At 39.3% G+C, this 18,756-nt stretch overlaps 1 protein-coding gene across 1 annotated transcript in view; it reads left to right on the forward strand.

Moving 5' to 3' along the window:
- Positions 1 to 18,756, forward strand: part of col14a1a (collagen, type XIV, alpha 1a) — a 207,893-nt gene that overhangs the window by 73,498 nt on the left and 115,639 nt on the right. The window contains exons 25-27 of the mRNA XM_073847829.1: positions 618 to 753; positions 3,816 to 3,938; positions 6,628 to 6,777. Coding sequence (XP_073703930.1) covers positions 618 to 753; positions 3,816 to 3,938; positions 6,628 to 6,777 — 409 coding nt within the window. The remainder of the gene's footprint in view (positions 1 to 617; positions 754 to 3,815; positions 3,939 to 6,627; positions 6,778 to 18,756) is intronic.

Consider the following 18,756-nt stretch of genomic DNA (forward strand, 5'->3'; position numbering starts at 1 on the left):
TCTAAATCTCGCAATTCTGACTACATTTCTTGCAATTGTTTTTGTCAGAATTGTGAGATAAAAGTCATAAATAACAGTTTATTTTTTATTTAGTGGTGGAAACGGGCTCCCATAGTTTAGTGCCTCCTTGTTGAACAAAAATATTAGTTCCTTAAAAAATAATTACTGAACCCAAACTTATGAACATTATTGTATGTGTAAAAGTATAATTTGTAGTAATATTTGTTGAATTATACCACTTTGTCTCAATGATATGATCCAAATGAAGTTTTAGTATCATCATGCCCACATATATTTAGATAAAAGACAAAACTTTCTGGGGTGTAGTTACTTTTTCACAGCTGTGTATGTGTACACACTTTTCTTTTATTCTGTATGATGACGGGTCTTCCCATTAACTTCTATTGTTATTAAGTGCAACAAATTCAAATAAGTATATACTGACTCTAATACTAATAATTCACCATTTCTGCATTATATATTTGTAAATTATTTCTATTATGAAGCTGGTTTCCACACAAAGACATCAAGGACATTTGGTCCTCACGGAGAAAGCAAAAACGCATCTACACCCGCATCGTGCTTTGTCTGGTATTGAATATTCTGCTCTTCTCCAGGTGTTAGTCTCAGGAAACAGAAGAAGCGTGATCCTGCAACCTCTCCTCTCAGACACAAGGTACAAGATCACAGTGACCCCTGTTTATGCAAATGGAGAGTCCACAGCTCTATCCAAGACCTCAGTCGGCAAAACATGTGAGTATTCTTCATTTATACTTCTCAAACCATTTCAAAACAGATGCAGTTATGCTAATTACATATTACTTTGGCATAATTATCTAGTATTGGTTTTGAGTTGTGTCCTAGCTCCCTTTGGCGTAGTTTACAAATCATAAAATTAACACTTCATTAACATACATTCCTGCTGAGCTAATTTGAAATATTAAAGACGTCAACAACTAACAATTACTAAATGTTTAGCATGTTCTTATGCAGCATTAGAAATATTTAGTGTCTAGTTATGCAGAACGACCTGGGTTCAATTCCCAGGTTGGAATAAATTAATTTTTAATCCTGTTTTAATAAATTAAGTAAAAATGTGGCAGTATGCCGGTCAATGTTAACAGGAGCATGATCTCATTTAGTTCCATGTTAGTTAGTTATATCACTGAGTTAATTAATTTGACCTTAAAACAGTGGTGAATGTGGCAGTACCGGAGACAGATTTCATTTTGATCTAACTAATCATGTGTTAAAAACATACAGAATCTTCTTGTTTTCCTTTTTAAGCAAAGTGGACCAGAATGTAACCTCCAAGTTAACAAGTTTTGTTCTTGTTGCATATTTTTGGCTCTCAATTTTAAACCTGCATGGCATTATTGTTCAGCTCTGACTAATTTCCTGTTTGTCTTGTGAATGGCATACCTCATTGTTTTGTGAGCTGAAAATAGATCCTCTTACATCAATGCACTGAGATGCAGTTTATTATCACTGCATTTTGAAGTTAGACGGTCAGTCAATGAAACACATTCTTTAGTAGATTAAAGGGGCTATATGCAACTTTTTCCCCAAAATAAACGTAACAATAGCCTTTTTATTTGACCATTTATGACTCAAACATCTCCTGATGAGCACACTGACACCTTGTCAGCTCACAGTGGGTGCACCTATAAGCCTGTATCCTATTTTTCCTATTTTCTGTCGGGTCGGATTTTTCGCGCACTGTCTGCGGATGTGACGTCAAGCGCGTTCGTGTTAAACGTTTCAGATCACTCTGCCACCACCGCTAGTCAGCAATTAGCCTATTATTGCAAACAAACTTAGTTTCTCAAACAATATATGTATTTGTCTGTTCTTACCTCTGTAGACATAATGTTGACTTCTTTGCAGCGGTTGACTTGTGAAGTTTGCACGTACGAGCGCGTGCTGCGAGAGCGAGCAGAAAGGAAGAGCAGTTCTGTTTTTTGGCCACAGGTGTCAGTCGCGAGTTTAAATTTCAGAAAATTGCATATAGCCCCTTTAAATAATATGGATTTTGTATTAATAAGCATAATAAATCTTATGCATTCCTGCCCTGGTGTTCCTACTTTAATGAACTGATCAAACCCGCCTGCTTTCCTCTGATGGGATTGATTGTCTTCAACTTTCTCCCAGTGATCACCTTCAAATTACAGCCCAGTGTCTGATTAGAGATGCTAATGTCACCTCACACTGAACTCGAGATCTGGTGTCTGCTAGTTGCCTTGGAAAACCCTTGCCCTTGTTTCTGATTGAGGTTGAGGTTGAATTAATTATGAGTGGGGTGATATTCTCGATGGAGGAGTGGTAATTATGTGAAAACAGAGACTTTCATAAGAGAATGCTTAGGATTCGGGATAGAACTACAGCCTAAACCTTGTGATATTGAAGACTCTAATGCTGCTGAAAATTCAGTTTTGCCATTACAATAATAAATGACTAATAATTATTTCATGAGTTATTATTTTTAAATATTAAAATAATAAACATTATTTTAAATTCTAAGAATATTTTACAATATTACTGTTTTTACTGTATCTTTAAACAAATAAATGCAGTCTTAGTGAGCATAGACTTTTTAAAAAACAGAAACTTACCAAACTTTAGATTTTTTAATTAATCTATCAATTGTTTATTATTAATTAATTTATTATTTACTATTAATTTATTTGTTGATTTATTGTTTTTTCATGCCTGAACATTTTTATGATATATATATATATATATATATATATATATATATATATATATATATATATATATATATCATATATCTTCTGCTTATGAAGGCTGTTCATTTGATTAAAAATACAGAAAAAGCAGTAATCTTGTGAAATATTATTGCAATTTTAAATAACGGTTTTCTGTTTTAATATATTTTAAAATAGAATTTATTCCTGTGATACAAAGCTGAATTTTCAGGATCATTATTTCAGTGTTCAGTGTCACATGATTGTTCAGAAATCATTCTAATATGCTGATTTATTATCAATGTTGGAAACAGTTGTGCTGCTTAATATTTTTTTTTGGAATCTGTAATACTTTTTTCAGGGTTCTTTGATGAATAAAACTTTAAAAAGATCAGCATTTAATTAAAATCTTTTTTTTAACAGTTTACACTACTGTTCAAGTTTGGGGTCAGTAAATTTTTCTTTCTTTCTTTCTTTCTTTCTTTCTTTCTTTCTTTCTTTCTTTCTTTCTTTCTTTCTTTCTTTCTTTCTTTCTTTCTTTCTTTAAAAGAAATGAATACTTTTATTCAGCAAGGATGTGTTAAATTAATAAAAAATGATAGTAAAGACTTATATTGTTAGAAAAGATTTCTATTTTGAATAAATGCTGTTCTTTTTAACTTTTTATTTAGCAGAGAATCCTGAAAAAAGAATCACAGATTCCAAAAGAAATTAAGCAGCAACTGTTTCCATTGTTGATAATAAATCAGCATATTAAAATGATTTCTGAAGGATCGTGTAACATTGAAGACTGGAGTAATGGCTGATGAAAATTCAGCTTTGTATCACAGAAATAAATAATATTTTAAAGTATATTAAAATAGAAAACTGTTATTTTAAATTGCAATAATATTTCAGAATATTCTTTTTTTCCCATTATTTTTAGCAAATAATTGGAGCTTTGATGAACATAAAAAACATTACAAATTGTACTGATCTCAAACTTTTTGACAATATAGCATGTTGTGCAAATCAAATCACAAATGCTTTTATGAAGTTCAATTTACCAGCCATTGACATTAAATAACCAAATTGCAAATACTAATCATATTCTGTCTTCTGATTGGTTAGTGGCACTTTCTGGACCCAGTAACCTCAGGGTGTCTGATGAATGGTACAATCGCTTCCGCATCAGCTGGGACAGCCCTCAGTTCCCCACTATGGGTTACAGGGTCATCTACCAGCCCATCTCTGGTATGTACACACACACACTCATATGTTGGGTTTCCATGTTTTATGGGGACATTTCATGGGCGTAATGGTTTTTATACTGTACAAACTGTATTTTCTATCCCCTTAACCTAACCCTTCACCCCTAAACCTACCCCTCATAGGTAACCTTTTTGCAGATTCGCAGAACAACTCTGTATGATTTATTAGCTTGTTTCCTCATGGAGACTAAAAAATGTCTCCATGAGGACATGTATTTTGGATTTTGCCATCTTTGTTAGGGCATTTTCTCTATACAGCGAAGGGTATACCTGAACCACACACACACACACACACACACACACACACACAGACTCATATCTTAATCCTCCAGTCTGTCCGCTCATGTCTGGTATGAATGTCTGTACAATCCAGTGCAAAGCTGCTGCATAATTCAGCATTTGATTCCAGACATGCATGAGGTATGCAAATAACTTTAGCAAAAAAGTCTGAAACTCTAGAGACATATATAGATGGATTATTAGCAGCTTGTTTGAAAAGGGCATTAAATGTAGGTGGAGATACTGTCTCCACGTCTGCTGCTCTGATTATGACTGGTCTTCCATCTGTAGTCTGAGATTCGACTGTAAACAGAAGCTCTAATGTGGCTGCAGCACACCAGAGGGAAAACTATCACACTCCTCTGTTTTCCACTGAAGTCCAGCCCAATAAATTCCTTTATTCCATTATATGATCTTAAACTCCCATCTGCGGTGGAGAGAAATGGCTTCTCCACCTACATTTAATGCCCTTCCAAACTGCTCCCAACAGCTGCTAATAATTCATCCCACCACCGGTCATTTCTACTGTTCAGAGCTCATTTTCTGTGTGTCTGTGTGCTGTTGAAGGGAGGGTTCATTGTTCTCATTTTCTTTCAGATGTAGTTTTCCCAGCCATTGTGATGGTTATGGTTTAATGCTTTGATTGGAAGTGTCTGTGAAATCCACCCATTCTTTTTTTAGTTTAGTCTGTGATGTTAAGGTAGCGAGGCATCATATTTAATTTGTGAGAGCCATAAAACAGCACTTTAGTTTATTCCTATGATGTAACAATGTTATTACATTGTATTACAATGTAATTAATGTAAAGAGACATACAATTTTTAATATTCTAAATACAATAGACATACTTAAACATTCACAGTCTAAACTGAAACAAATAATTTGTTTCACTGTTCACTGAAAGAAATAATTTGTTTCATAGTCTGATCCTTTCAATGATTCGGTCGATCCAGTTCACAAACTTATCTGATTATTTCAATCATGAATTGAGCTTGAGTTCAACTAAATTCTTGCTACTCAATAACTCAGTGATCCGGTTGGCTCATTTAAAGGGAAAATTTCCAATGAATAACAATGTAAATTCTGTAAGGAACAGACTAAAATCTACTGCCACTGGAAATTTTCCCTTTTGAAGACTTGAAATATGGTGCGTATGTACGTCTGGGGTCAGTAAGGTTCATTCTACAAAAAAAATTAATCATGGTTTCCATAAAAATAATAAGAAGTGCAATTGTTTTCAACGTGATTATGATAAGAAATGTTTCTTCAGGACCAAATCAGAGTTAGAATTCTGATTTCTGAAGGATCATGTGACATAGATGACTGGAGAAATGGCTGCTGAAAATTCAGCTGCAGTGTAACATAAATAAATTAAAATTTAAAATATATTAAAAAAGAAAATGTATTTTTAATTGTAATAATAATTGTAACAATATTACTGTTTTTTACTGTATTTGATCAAATAAATGCAGTTTTTGTGAAAATATACTGCCGTTCAAATGTTTGGCATCAGTAAGATTTTTAAAAAGTCCCAATCAAGGCTGTGTTTATTTGATTAAAAAATACAGGAAAGACAGTAATATTGTGAAATATTATTGCAATTTAAAATAGTGGTTTCTATTTTAATATACTTTAAAATAGAATTTATTCCTGTTATGCAATGCTGAATTTTCAGTGTCACATGATCTTTCAAAAATCATTCTAATATGTTGATTTATTATCAATGTTGGAAACAGTGCTGCTGTAACTACCGTTCAAAATTTGGGTTCTGTAATTTTTCTCTCTTTCTCTCTTTCTTTGAAAGAAGTTCATACTTTTATTCAGCAAGGATGTGTTAAATAGATTTTTTTTTAAAGTGATAGTAAAGACTTACATTGTTAGAAAAGATTTATGTTAGAAAAAGTTCTTTTTTACTTTGTATTCATCAAAGAATCCTGAAAAAAGTATCACAGGTTCCAAAACCTTTGAACGGCAGTGTAAGCTTACCTTGTAAACCTTTTTTTAAATTCTTTTTAAAGCTTAAAACCTTCAGATCCCATTCATCGTGCATGGAAAAATTAAATAATTAAAATTTTATTTTATGTCGTGTTTCAGAGAAGAAAGTCATTCATGCAGGAACAGATTTTTAAAAAAATAATTTTTACATGAAAAAAAATCATAAAACAGTCTTTCACAATCAAAATGGAGGCCATTTGCATATATAATTTTTAATAATAACAATAGTAAAAATAATGGATTTAAAACTAAATTACAACTTGACCAACATTATAAGTGTACTTCCAGGGAAAACATGTCAAATACTGGTCGTTTACATAAATCACTTTTCTTTTTTTCACATTGTTCCTGTAAGGTTATTCCGATTGTTTTCAGCTCTTGTCTCACTCTGTGTGCAGTGTCAGGTCCGGCTCTAGAGACGTTTGTAGGGGATGATGTGAACACCCTGCTGATCCTCAATCTGTTGAGTGACACGGAGTACAGCGTTCAGGTCATCGCCTCCTACACTACCGGCTCCAGCCAACCCCTCAACGGCAAGGGCAAAACATGTGAGTCTCCGCACAAATACACACCTAAACACAATTACCCAGTACACGCGAATCTGCACGCATCTAGTTTTGTGATACCCAGCATGAGACCTATAAACTATTCCCAACAGCCCACCATAATTTTGCTCCACCATCACATCAGATTCATAGACGTAATTTCCCTCCTGTGTGATCGTCCTTGCTAATACCGTTTCTCTTCCATGATAATACGCAACAGCGATAATATCGCTTGGTAAGCGGACTAGCGAGAACTGTCCCTTTTGTCTGTTAATGAAACCTGAAGGTGCTCTTTGATAGGCAGCCAGCTACACATATATCAACATTCAGACAGACAGCGCCAGTAATGACAGTCCTTTGCATATAAATTTGATATCGCCAGGTACATCACAAAGTAATACCTGTTTTAGCGATTCTCATCAAAAAGCAAACAGATTATGTTTTCTCAGCGAGTGCTGAGGCCATCCATCAGAGCACCATGGTGTCACCATGCCAATATCAGTCACCACTGTCTTGTTTCAGACTAGTCAGATAAACATGCACGATGCTTACAACACCCAACTGACAAAGTGATATCACAGAAAAAACATTTTTTATATCAGAAAATATAACAGGAAGCTAAGGCTTGTTATATAAAATATCTGTCTGTTACTTTATTTTATGTAAGTTGAAGTATGAATGTTAAATTATTATGTACATTATGCCAAAATATATGAAAGGTGAATAGTGAAATGAAGAAGTATCTAAGGGACGTACAGTCAAACCAAAATGTATTCAGACACCTTCAACATTTCTCACATTATAAGAGTTTATTCACTGTAGTTTAGAAAATGGTAATAAAATACGACAAGAACTCAGTGTTAAACTGTGTTAGAATAAATTAATCTTAATAATCACAAATTAATTACAGTCAACCCCAAATTTATTCAGACACCTTTGAAATTTCTCACATTATCACAGTTTATTCGCTATAGTTTAGAAAATGCTAATAAAATATGACGAGAACTCAAGAGTTAAACTGTGTCATACAACTTTGATAGAAAGGTATGTAACAAAACATGGTCTGGTCAAAGTATCATATACAATCTATGGTCCTAAATTTTTATCAGTTTTACTGGTAGTCCACTGTATGAAGAATATTTGGGTATAATTTGTTTTTATATAATATATTTTTCAAACTGGGAGCATATGTACTTGGGGGGAAAAAAGTAAGCGTCAAACCGTGATATATATACAGTGTGTGCACAATTATTAGGCAAGTTTATATTCTGATCATATTTTTTTCCAAGCACTTTTTACCAATTCCAAACCACATCAATCTTAATAATTACTTTTATATTTGTCTTTAATCATTTATAAGTGATATATAATTGTTGATGACGGCTGGAAGTGAAAAAACTCCTTAGGTGTGCATAATCATTAAGCAGGTTTTCTTTAACAGATAAAATGAGACAAAAAAGGATTTAACTCAGACTGAGAGGCAAAAAATTATTAAATGTACATGAGAAAGATGCAATGCTAATGCAATACTAGAGTTTGTAAAGTTAAGGCATGACCATTGGGCAGCGAAATGCTCATTGGGTCAGCACGGGTCCATCTCCCATCTTAAAAATCTGTCTTGCAGAGATGGACTTAAAATGAACTTTCAAAATATAATCAAAAACATAATGGTTGTTTTCTCAAAAACACAAACATGTATGTTCATGTTGCTTACATGTTATTGTAGCCCAGCTTTTGCTGATCACAATGTAACCAGACTTTAGCCATTAAGTTCTTAAGATACTGAAAAAAACACAAATGTCAGGGAATGTCAAAACTTCTCCAGGCCTCCAAAACACCCTCAGACCCCAAAGGGGAGGGGATTGCATGTTGATGCAATGAGCATTTCATTGTCCAATGGTCATGCCTTAACTTTGCAAATGTTAGTATTGCATTAGTATTGCATCCTTCTCATGGGTATTTAATACTTTTTGACTTTCAGTCTGAGTTAAATCATTTTTTTGGCTCATTTTATCTGTAAAAGAAAACCTGCTTAATAATTATGCACATCTGAATATAAGGAGTTTTTCACTTCCAGCCTTCATGGACAATCATATATCACTTATAAATGATTAAATACAAAATTAATACTAGTTATTAAGATTAAGATTAAGATTAAGATTTTTTTTTTATTGTGGATATTTAGTTTCAACAGTAGTCCTAAGTGCAAATGATCCAAAATAATACTCAAATATGTGGCCTTTGCTCCCAAAATGAGTTACAATGAGCACATTTTCAAAAATTAGTTATGTTTATTGTCACAAACATTAAATAACTTTCAAAATAATGTACGATTTGTTGGAATCTACCAAAAATGTCTGAGTTAAACCCAGTTGAAATCAACAATCAGTAAGTAAACTCTGCATCTTTTTTCTCCACTGCATCTTTCTCGTAATAATAATAGCTATATTAATAGTAACAATACAGCTGTTTTTTATTTTATTGCTGGAATTGAAAATCAGAACAAAGATGCAAATAAACAGTGGAACAAATAAAATACAAAAAAAGAAACAAGTAGTGCCTAAGCTGGTAATTAAAAATGTTTAATTACTATTTGGAGCATTTGGGATTGCTAGACAAGGCCTTAAAGGGATAGTTCACCCAAAAATGAAAATTCTGTCATTAATTACTTACCCTCATGTTGTTCCAAACCCATAAGATCATCGTTCATCTTTGGAACACAAATTAAGATGTTTTTGATGAAATCCCAGTGCTTTGGTGTCACATGGCCTATTTTAACAATGTCCTTATTAAACCTCTGGGCCTTGAACGGTTCAGTTGCATTGCTGTCTATGCAGGGTCAGAAAGCTCTCAGATTTCATCAACAATATCTTAATTTGTGTTCCGAAGATGAACGAAGGTCTTACGGGTTTGAAACGACATGAGGCTGAGTAATTGAGTTTTTTTATTTTTGGGTGAACTCTCCCTTTAATGATAAACCCAGTTTTGTGAAAACCTCAAATTTGACCAAAATTGACATTTTTTAGGGTCACATATAGTTATGAAGTACAATTACTATGCAAGTATTTTACATGCACACACAGTTACCTTCAAATTAGATTTGTGATAACTCAGCAGAATCTAGCTACAGACAGTTGACTAAAGGCTAAAGACTATTGACAAAAAGTCTGACACAATGCCAAGGGTGTCATGCTTTCTTTAGAGGTCACTTGTGGCAGTCCTGCCTCACTTAGTGCAAGAAAACACATGACCAAAGTAAAAAAAAAAAAAAAAAAAAAAAATATATATATATATATATATATATATATATATATATATATATATATATTACAGTTAAGGTCAAAAATTTACATACACCTTGCGGAATCTGCAAAATGTTAATTATTTTATTTCATATAAAAGACGTTTACTTATGTCACCCTGGACCACAAAACCAGTCTTAAGTAGCACAGGTATATTTGTAGCACTAGCCAAAAATACATTGTATGGGCCAAAATTATCGATTTATCTTTTATGCCAAGAATCATTAGGATATTAAGTAAAGATCATGTTCCATGAAGATATTTTGTAAATTTCCTACCGTAAATATATTAAAACTTAATTTTTGATTAGTAATATCCATTGCTAAGAACTTAATTTGGACAACTTTAAAGGCAATTTTCTCAATATTTAGATTTTTTTGCTCCCTCAGATTCCAGATTTTCAAATAGTTGTACCTCAACCAAATATGATTATATCCTAACAAACCATTTTTCAATGGAAATCTTATTTATTCAGCTTTCAGGTGTAGTAAAAATCTCGATTTCAAAGAAAATGACTCTTATGACTTTTTGGTCCAGGGTCACATATAGTCCACATATAAGAGAAAATAATAGTTGAATTTATAAAAATGACCCCGTTCAAAAGTTTACATCCCCTTGATTCTTAATACTGTGTTGTTACCTGAATGATGCACAGCTGTTTTTTTGTTTGTTTGTTTAGTGCTAGTTGTTCATGAGTCCCTTGTTTGTCCTGAACAGTTAAACTGCCCACTGTTCTTCTGAAAAATCCTTCAGGTTCTACAAATTCTTTGGTTTTTCAGCATGTTTGTGTATTTGAACCATTTTTAACAATGACTGTATGATTTTGAGATCCATCTTTTCACACTGAGGACAACTGAGGGACTCATATGCAACTATTACTGAAGGTTCAAACGTTCACTGATGCTTCAGAAGGAAACACGATGCATTAAGAGCCGGGGGTGAAAACTTTAATTTAAAGATCAGGTTAAATTTAACTTATTTTGTCATCTGGGGAACATGTAAGTATCATCTGTAGCTTCTAAAGGGGAGTACTAAATAAAATAAATGATATTTAGGCAAAATGTACACATCTTCATTCTGTTCAAAAGTTTACACCCCTGACTCGTAATGCATTGTTTTTCCCTATGAAGCATCAGTGAGTTTGATCCTTTTGTAATAGTTGCATATGAGCCTCTCAGTTGTCCTCAGTGTGAAAAGATGGATCTCAAAATCAGTAGCAGAACACAGCACTTTTTACCTTCCATAATCTTGCTTGCTTTATAATTATATATTTTACCACATACACTTTTTTGGAAGTTGCATTCAGAATCCATTTGGCTCACAAATCTAAAGGGGCACATGCTGTCTCAGTTTAAATGAGCATGAAGCCTCTGCATGTCACAGATGTTATGACACCCCGATAGTGCCATTAAGCACAGACAAAACGTGCTAAAGGACTTCCAGTCAATCTTAGCTTCTAGCTCAGACGATAATTCCTTTCACACTCCATGGCTCTCTAAGGAACCTCCCATATTGTCTCACCTTACATGATGACATCTGCATACCGCCTGCTCTATGGGGTCCATCAATTTTTCATACGTTTTCTGTTTGACCTTTGAATAATTGAATGCACAATAATGGATTTTCACCTCCTTGTATTAGTACTATCAGCCAGAGGCCCTTTTTGCATGCATATAGTTCATTAAAATAGTTTATATAAGGAGGAAAGCTTGTCACATGCATTATTCAAGCCCTGAAATGAAATCACCACCACTGTGCGCCATATGTTTTGTGCACAGTTTCCATTTTAATCCAAAATCTCAGAGTCTCAAACGCAACTGACATGATGTTCTGTTGTGTAGCGTGAATTTCAATGGACAGCTCGATTGCATAAGTAGTTCCTTTTTAGACTCTGGCTCTCACATCAAGACTCAAAGGAGGACAGTGTCCCACCACATGGAATTTTTCCAAAACAAGCAGAATTTAGGTTCGCCACAACTTTTGGCGTATAAAATGCGTGGGACTCGGCCACAATTGTGTTTGTGTTCCAAATACAACAAGGTCCAAAGATGAGTATTGTTTTGTGCGTCTAATGTGGACCATGTGCTGTGGCTTGGGCTTATGTTTTGCTGACCAAAAACGTGATAATTCCAAAATAAGCCTATTTTTCTGGCTTTTAAATGAGTTTTGTTTTACACAGCACATTTTGTGTGGTTTGCACAAAGAGAAGAAGGAAAATAAAGAAAGAAATGGTTAAGGCCAGTTGTGGCTTTTAAGTGGAGGGGTTATTTGTTAAGAATACTGTCTGAACCTCTTGCTTCCTTCTCAGATGTGTTTTTCTAGCCATTAGTTGTGCCTGACTTGCAGTATTTAAAGAGTATCGAACAGAAATCTAAGGAGATCAGAAATAGGGTGCTGGATTCCAAAGAAGTGAAGCCTACAGGTTTTACCCCATAACCTGCAGCGCAAAGGAGCCGCTGGCTACCCTATGGCTCATTAGCCATTACTGTAATACATGTGCTGCTTTTCATTTCAGAACATTAGACTACATTAGAGAAGCAACGCTCACGGCTTCCCTCTAACTACACACCAACGAGTACATTTCAAAGCTTTCATTCAGGTTTAGTACACAACTGTTCAAATGTTTGGGGTCTGTAATGTTTTTGAAAGTCTTTTATGCTCACAAAGCCTGTATTTATTTAATCTAAAATTCTAATATACTGATTTGGTAAACAATTATAAATAAAAAGAAGCAATTTATTCGGTTTAATCTTTTGTAATGTACAGTTCCTTTCAATCAATCTAAAGCATATTTTTTCAATCAAATAATCACATAATCAAATAAATAAATTAATAACTGATCCCCAACTGTTTGAACGGTAGTGTGTATAATGGATTTCCTAGTGTTACATTTCAAAAGTATGTTTTTAAAAATCAGAAACTATATTATGTTTCTGATTTAAAAAAAAAAAAAAAAAACAGTGCTTAAACAAGCCAAATATGAAACTTTTGTCATCATTAACTCACCCTCATGTTATTCCAAACCTCTATTACTTTCTTTCTTCTGCCAAACAAAAAATAATATATTTTGAAGAATTGTTTTTAGCATACAATAAAACTCAATTAGGTACAAAACAACTTTGAATTTTTGTAACTTTCAGTGTATGGACATTTTTCAAAATATATACGACAGTTTTGCTTTTCCACTAAATTCATCTTGTTTAAAGAAATTTTAAAGCCCATGAAACCAAAACTGAAGTTTTTTGGCTTTTAATATGAATATGTTAGCCGTAAGGTGATCTATAATCTATCGTGCTCCAAAACAATGACAAAATTCACATTTACAAAATGTAAGCATTCAAAACTTACAGTCTCAGTCAAAACTTCCGCCAATACGGATAAACGATTTTGATGTATGCACATTGTGTAATATCCAACGTAAACATTTCTAGTAATTGTGCAGTTAATTCTTATATTGTATAAGAATATAATTCTTATATTGTATTATATTGTAAATATTCTAAAACAGAAAGTTTTAGAATATTTGTCCTCTCCCCAAATTTGTCACTACCGAAATATAGTAATAATAATTCAATTAAAAGGGTTATATTGACCTATTAAGATTTTGCTCACATCTACATTGTAAATATATATTTTTTTATTAAATTTCTTTCAGAGGTAAATCAATAACAATTACATTTGTAACAATATTTCAAGTGTAATTAATGAGATTTGTTGTATTCTGAATCACATTTTTCTTTGTGAAAGCCAAAAAGTTGATCATACTAATTTCAAAGTTAAGGATTCATTAGTTTGAATATACATTGAACCAAACACTATCATAACATCTGATAATTCTTGATAATTCAGTATACTTTATTTTTGACAAAATATCCCATGTTTCAGTAGTGACTGCACATTTTCAGTAGTGACAGTAATGCTTTTGTAGCAACCACATCACATCTTAACCCACATACTAAAACATTTAAAAATTTGCATAACTGTACTAAAATGTTGTTTATTTCCCCCAAAATAATGATAAGTAGTGACAATTTTATGGCATAACACCCAAAAAAAGTCTAGGTTACGAAGGTAACCCTCGTTCCCTGAAGGAGGGAACGGAGACGTTACATTGGTATCTCGCTTGAGAGACCGATCATCTCTGAGCCTTGTTAAAAAGGCCAATTGAAAATTGGCGAGTGGACGTGCGCGCCGGCCACGCCCCCGTACATACGGGTATATAAGATGGCGGCGCGCACCACTCAGTCAGGCTTTTGCTGAAGAGCCGGGAGAGCCCAGCGTCAGCGCGACGCCAGGGGTGTGGCAGGGGAATGTAACGTCTCCGTTCCCTCCTTCAGGGAACGAGGGTTACCTTCGTAACCTAGACGTTCCCCCTCAGTCGAATCACTTCGACGTTACATTGGGAACTTAGACCCATGGAAAAGGCCACTACCCTGACGCCGCGTTACGCACAACGCCACGTGCCGGCAGGTCTTCCCAGACGTGTCCGCAGGCGGTCATTGTAACGTAACCTTCCCAACGCCCTGAGGCCCAATAAGGGGGCCTTCCAGGGATGCCAGTTGTACTGAAGCATGGGTTGGGGGGGGGGAGCACATGAAATTTTCTACATGTGGAAATGAGAATGATTCAATATATCCATCAAGGTTTTTAGGGATACATGAGGGAAACAGCAGGATCCTCCGCTGGAAATATTGAAAGGTATAGCCACAACCTGCGGGGCGAAGGAGACCCTGGCAGGAGCACAGTCAGAACTACTCCGCATCTAGCCCTGACTGCGGGGCATGGAGGACCCAGGGATCACTGGAGGGAACATTCTGGGAGATAGCGCACGGATCCACATGGGAATGGCGCAGCAAGCCGACACCAGCCGTCCTCCCGCTCGCCTGAAGTCTTATGTTAAGACACGGGAGGATACGGCCTCTGCGCGGAGGTTGTAGAACCTAGCGAAGGTATTAGGTGTCGCCCAGCCCGCAGCTCTACAGATATCTGCTAGTGAGGCGCCATGAGCCAACGCATAGGATGAAGCAACACTCCTAGTGGAGTGGGCATGAACACCTAAGGGGCATGGCTCTCCCTGATATAGATAAGACAGGGAGATGGCATCTACCACCCAATGAGCCAACCTCAGTTTGGGGACAGCATTCCCTTTCTGCTGAACCCCGAAGCAGATAAGCTGCTCGGTGCGCCTGAAGTGCCGAGTGATTTCATTTTCACATATTTATAGACACAACATCGCAAGGCGTGGTGGGGAACCTTGGGCACAATGACCGGGCCGGGGTCTCAGGTTGTAACGTGAGAGTCGCTGGGCCCGATTTCTAGACACGCTTCGCTGACAGAGAAAGGTTGTAGGTCTCCTACCCTCTTGATGGAAGCCAGGGCAGTCAGGAGCGCTGTCTTAATGACAGGAATTCTAGCTCGACTGAGGTCAGTGGCTCAAATGGAGCGCCCCGCGGCCCTGAAGGGCGACGGGGGGGTCCCAAGAGGGTATGAGGTGCGGTCTGGGCACCTCTGAGGGACCTCACGACCAGTGGGTGCTTACCTACTTTGCTCCATCTACTGCATGCGATATGCGGCTAAGCGGCGGCATATATTCCGAGAGTCGAGGGGACAGCCTGCGCTCCAACTCTCCTGCAGGAAAGGAAGCACTACTGCAATCGTGTATCTCTGTGCCTCTCAACGAGAGGAATGCCAGCAAATAGACCTCATCTCAGTGCGTAAGCCTGCCTGTGTCAAGGGAGCTCAGTACTGAGTGATAGTTTGTATCACGGCCTGTGGAAGGCCGGAGAGGTCTACGGTGTCAAACCGTGCCCTTACAGGGAGGGACTGCTGCGAGGGAATGGTTACTAAGACCTAAGTCCGGGTGGGCCATCTCGCACAGAGTCTCGCCTGGACTCGCACAGAGTCTGCGCAAGGAGGCTCACTGGGGAAGGGCGTACTTGGGCCCCGGAGGTCAGCTGTGTGCCAGTGCTACTCTGGCAATGGGAGGAATCGGGAGGGCGAGCGGATGTGGCTGGGCCTTGCCGATATAACTCCAACTAGCTTCCGTCACGGGGTGGAGTCGCCATTCTGCAGGTGGGTGGACTGCCATGGGAACCGACCGGCTGCACGGTTGAGTTTCCCTGCTTCAAGTGAATGGCAAGTAGCAAAATCTGCCACGTTGGACTCCATGGGAGCAGATGGGGAGGAGCTGTAAGCCTCTGTCGTACATGGCAACCCAACCCGTGGTAAGCCACGGGCTGACCTGTCGGCAATACTGCGGGAAAACGCCAGTCCGGAGTGAGCCGAGATGCCATGCCCATCATGGGACTCAATCGTGCTGAAGCGGTCTCACATGAAACAAGCTTAGCGGGAAGCGGCTAGAGATGTCATGTGCCCCAGGAGCCTCTGATTTTGAGAGGACCGCTGTATTGTGCCTGATTAGCTCAGGGACTACAGCACTGACTGCACGCTCTTGGTAGCAAGGCGGGCTGTCTTGTGGACCGAGTCGGGCTCCCGACCGAGGAAAAGGATTCCCTCGGTTGGCCTGAAGGACCAGATGGCGGGGGTGCCGAAGCACCAGGTCCCTGTATTCGCACAACGGAACTCACGAGTGGGCTGGTAAAGCACCAGTCAAAGAGACGGTTGAAGACGCAAATTCCTGTCTGCCGAAGAGGGGACAGGGGAGCTCCCATGGCCTAAATAAGGCAGGAAGGAGGGGGACTAGCCAAATGGAAGCACCTCGCGCTGAAGCGCTCGATCCCCGGGGCAGACCGCAGAAGGGGTGTGCGCCGGGGAAAGATCGAGACGCGACAGCGGGTGCCCTTCAGGCAGATGGCTGCGACCCAGCCCTGGAGACGGAAACATACTTGTATGTGCTTCGTCGTGAGCATGTGTGCCGACAGCCTAAGAAGGGATCGGAACAGAGCTCCATCCAGGGCGGATGTTAACCCACCACTCTAACTGGACACGTGAAGTCGGGACTCTTGTCAAATCCTGACCTCGTCCCGGCTGGAGGGACAGGCTGGATCGCGTCCTTCGCCAGTAGAAACGCGACCTCCGCAGGCAGAACAGAGGCAAGCCTGCCGAATAAAGAATGTAAGGGGTACCTCTGAGTCTGGGCGGACGCCTGGAGCCGGGCCGTACCGTCCGTATCAACCAGTGTAGTGGTATCAAGGGAACGTTGGAAAGACAGGGAAGGAGACAAAACCCAGAAGGATGAATGTCCTGGAGAAGGAATGGTAACTTTGCGGCGGGGCAGGATATGTTGGATGGCCTCCGTCTGCCTCTAAACCGTGGAGAACTATTTTCCTCCTGTGGAGCGCCAAGGAGACGCCCAGCCCGAATGGCGGGGAGGCGTACTGCTCTGGCATCTCGACGGGGGTATGCTGATGGGCGGAAGATCGCAGGCTTTCGGGGCCGGCGGTACGTTCGACTCCGCTGAGCGAAATCCTTCACGGTGTCGCCGAATAGGCCGCTCTGGGAGATGGGAGAGTCGAGAAAGCGAACTTTGTCGGCCTCCGCCATCTGGGCCAGAGTCAGCCCTAGGTGGCGTTCCTGGACCACGCAGGTGGACATCACCTGACCAAGGGAACGCGCCGCGAACTTAGTGGCCCGAAGGGCGAAGTCAGTGGTGGCGCGGAGTTCTTCAAATACCCCCTGGTCAGGACCACTCTCGTGCAGGTCTTTAAGTGCCTGCGCCTGGTACACTTGCAGTGTTGTCATGGCATGCAGGGCGGTGGCAGTGTGTCCAGCGGCGCGGAAGGCCCGGCCAATGAGGGCGGAAGAAAATCCACACGCCCTGGAAGGGAGACGCGGAGGGCCCCCCAGGAGCCAGTCGTCCAGCCTAGAAGGATCGGCCGGAGGCTCTTGGGGAACCTCCAAACCGATCCCCCCCGGCTGCCCGGAGAAGCATAGCCGACAGTTCGACATCAACCTCCGGAGGGGCAGCGACCGCGGGTGGGCGCTGTGCCGCAGGAAGAGATGTGTCACCGTCTGACTCTCCCTCTGATGCTGTGACAGACATCTCATCCTCTGCAAGAGCACAGAAGGAGACGCTCGGCCCGCCAGGCGGGGAAGCGTACTGCTGCGGAAACTCAATGGGGCCACGTTGAGACAGAGAAGTCCGCAGGGCTTTTTGAGCCGGCGGAACGTTCTCTACCATAATTTGAATGTCCCCCCCCCCCGAGCCTCACCGCGGTGGCCGAAGCGCATTGGCGGCTCAACGGCTGACCGCGGGAGGGAGGCGGGGGGAGCCAGCTCGCGAACGAGCGGCGGGACTTCAGCATGGCCATGGTCATGCTTTCACCGTGTGGGCATGAACCATTCGAGAACGCCGCCCCAGCGTGCTCAAAGCCTAAACACGTGAGGCAGCGTTCATGTCCGTCTGCTGAGGAGAGGAAACTACCACACCCAGAAACGCACGGCCGAAAAGACATTCTGAAAAGAACGTCTGAAACGGCCGCTAGAAATTGCTCTTTTGTGATCCTGGTTGCTCAGGGAGGCGCCGCGGGGGCAACCGTGCACTCGCCGGGGCTGCTCGCTGGAAATGCAAAGGCTTTATATGGCCGTGAAAACGGCCGCCCGCAGGATCACGCTGGCGGCTGCCAAACAATGCTCTTTCTGTGAAACACTCTTTTAGTTTTGGCAGCGCACCAGCAGGAGGGAGCATGAACTCTGAAGAACTCTTCTTAGTAGTAGCAGT

The sequence above is a fragment of the Garra rufa genome, chromosome 9, assembly GCF_049309525.1.
Source record: "Garra rufa chromosome 9, GarRuf1.0, whole genome shotgun sequence".
Taxonomy (NCBI): Eukaryota; Metazoa; Chordata; class Actinopteri; order Cypriniformes; family Cyprinidae; genus Garra; species Garra rufa.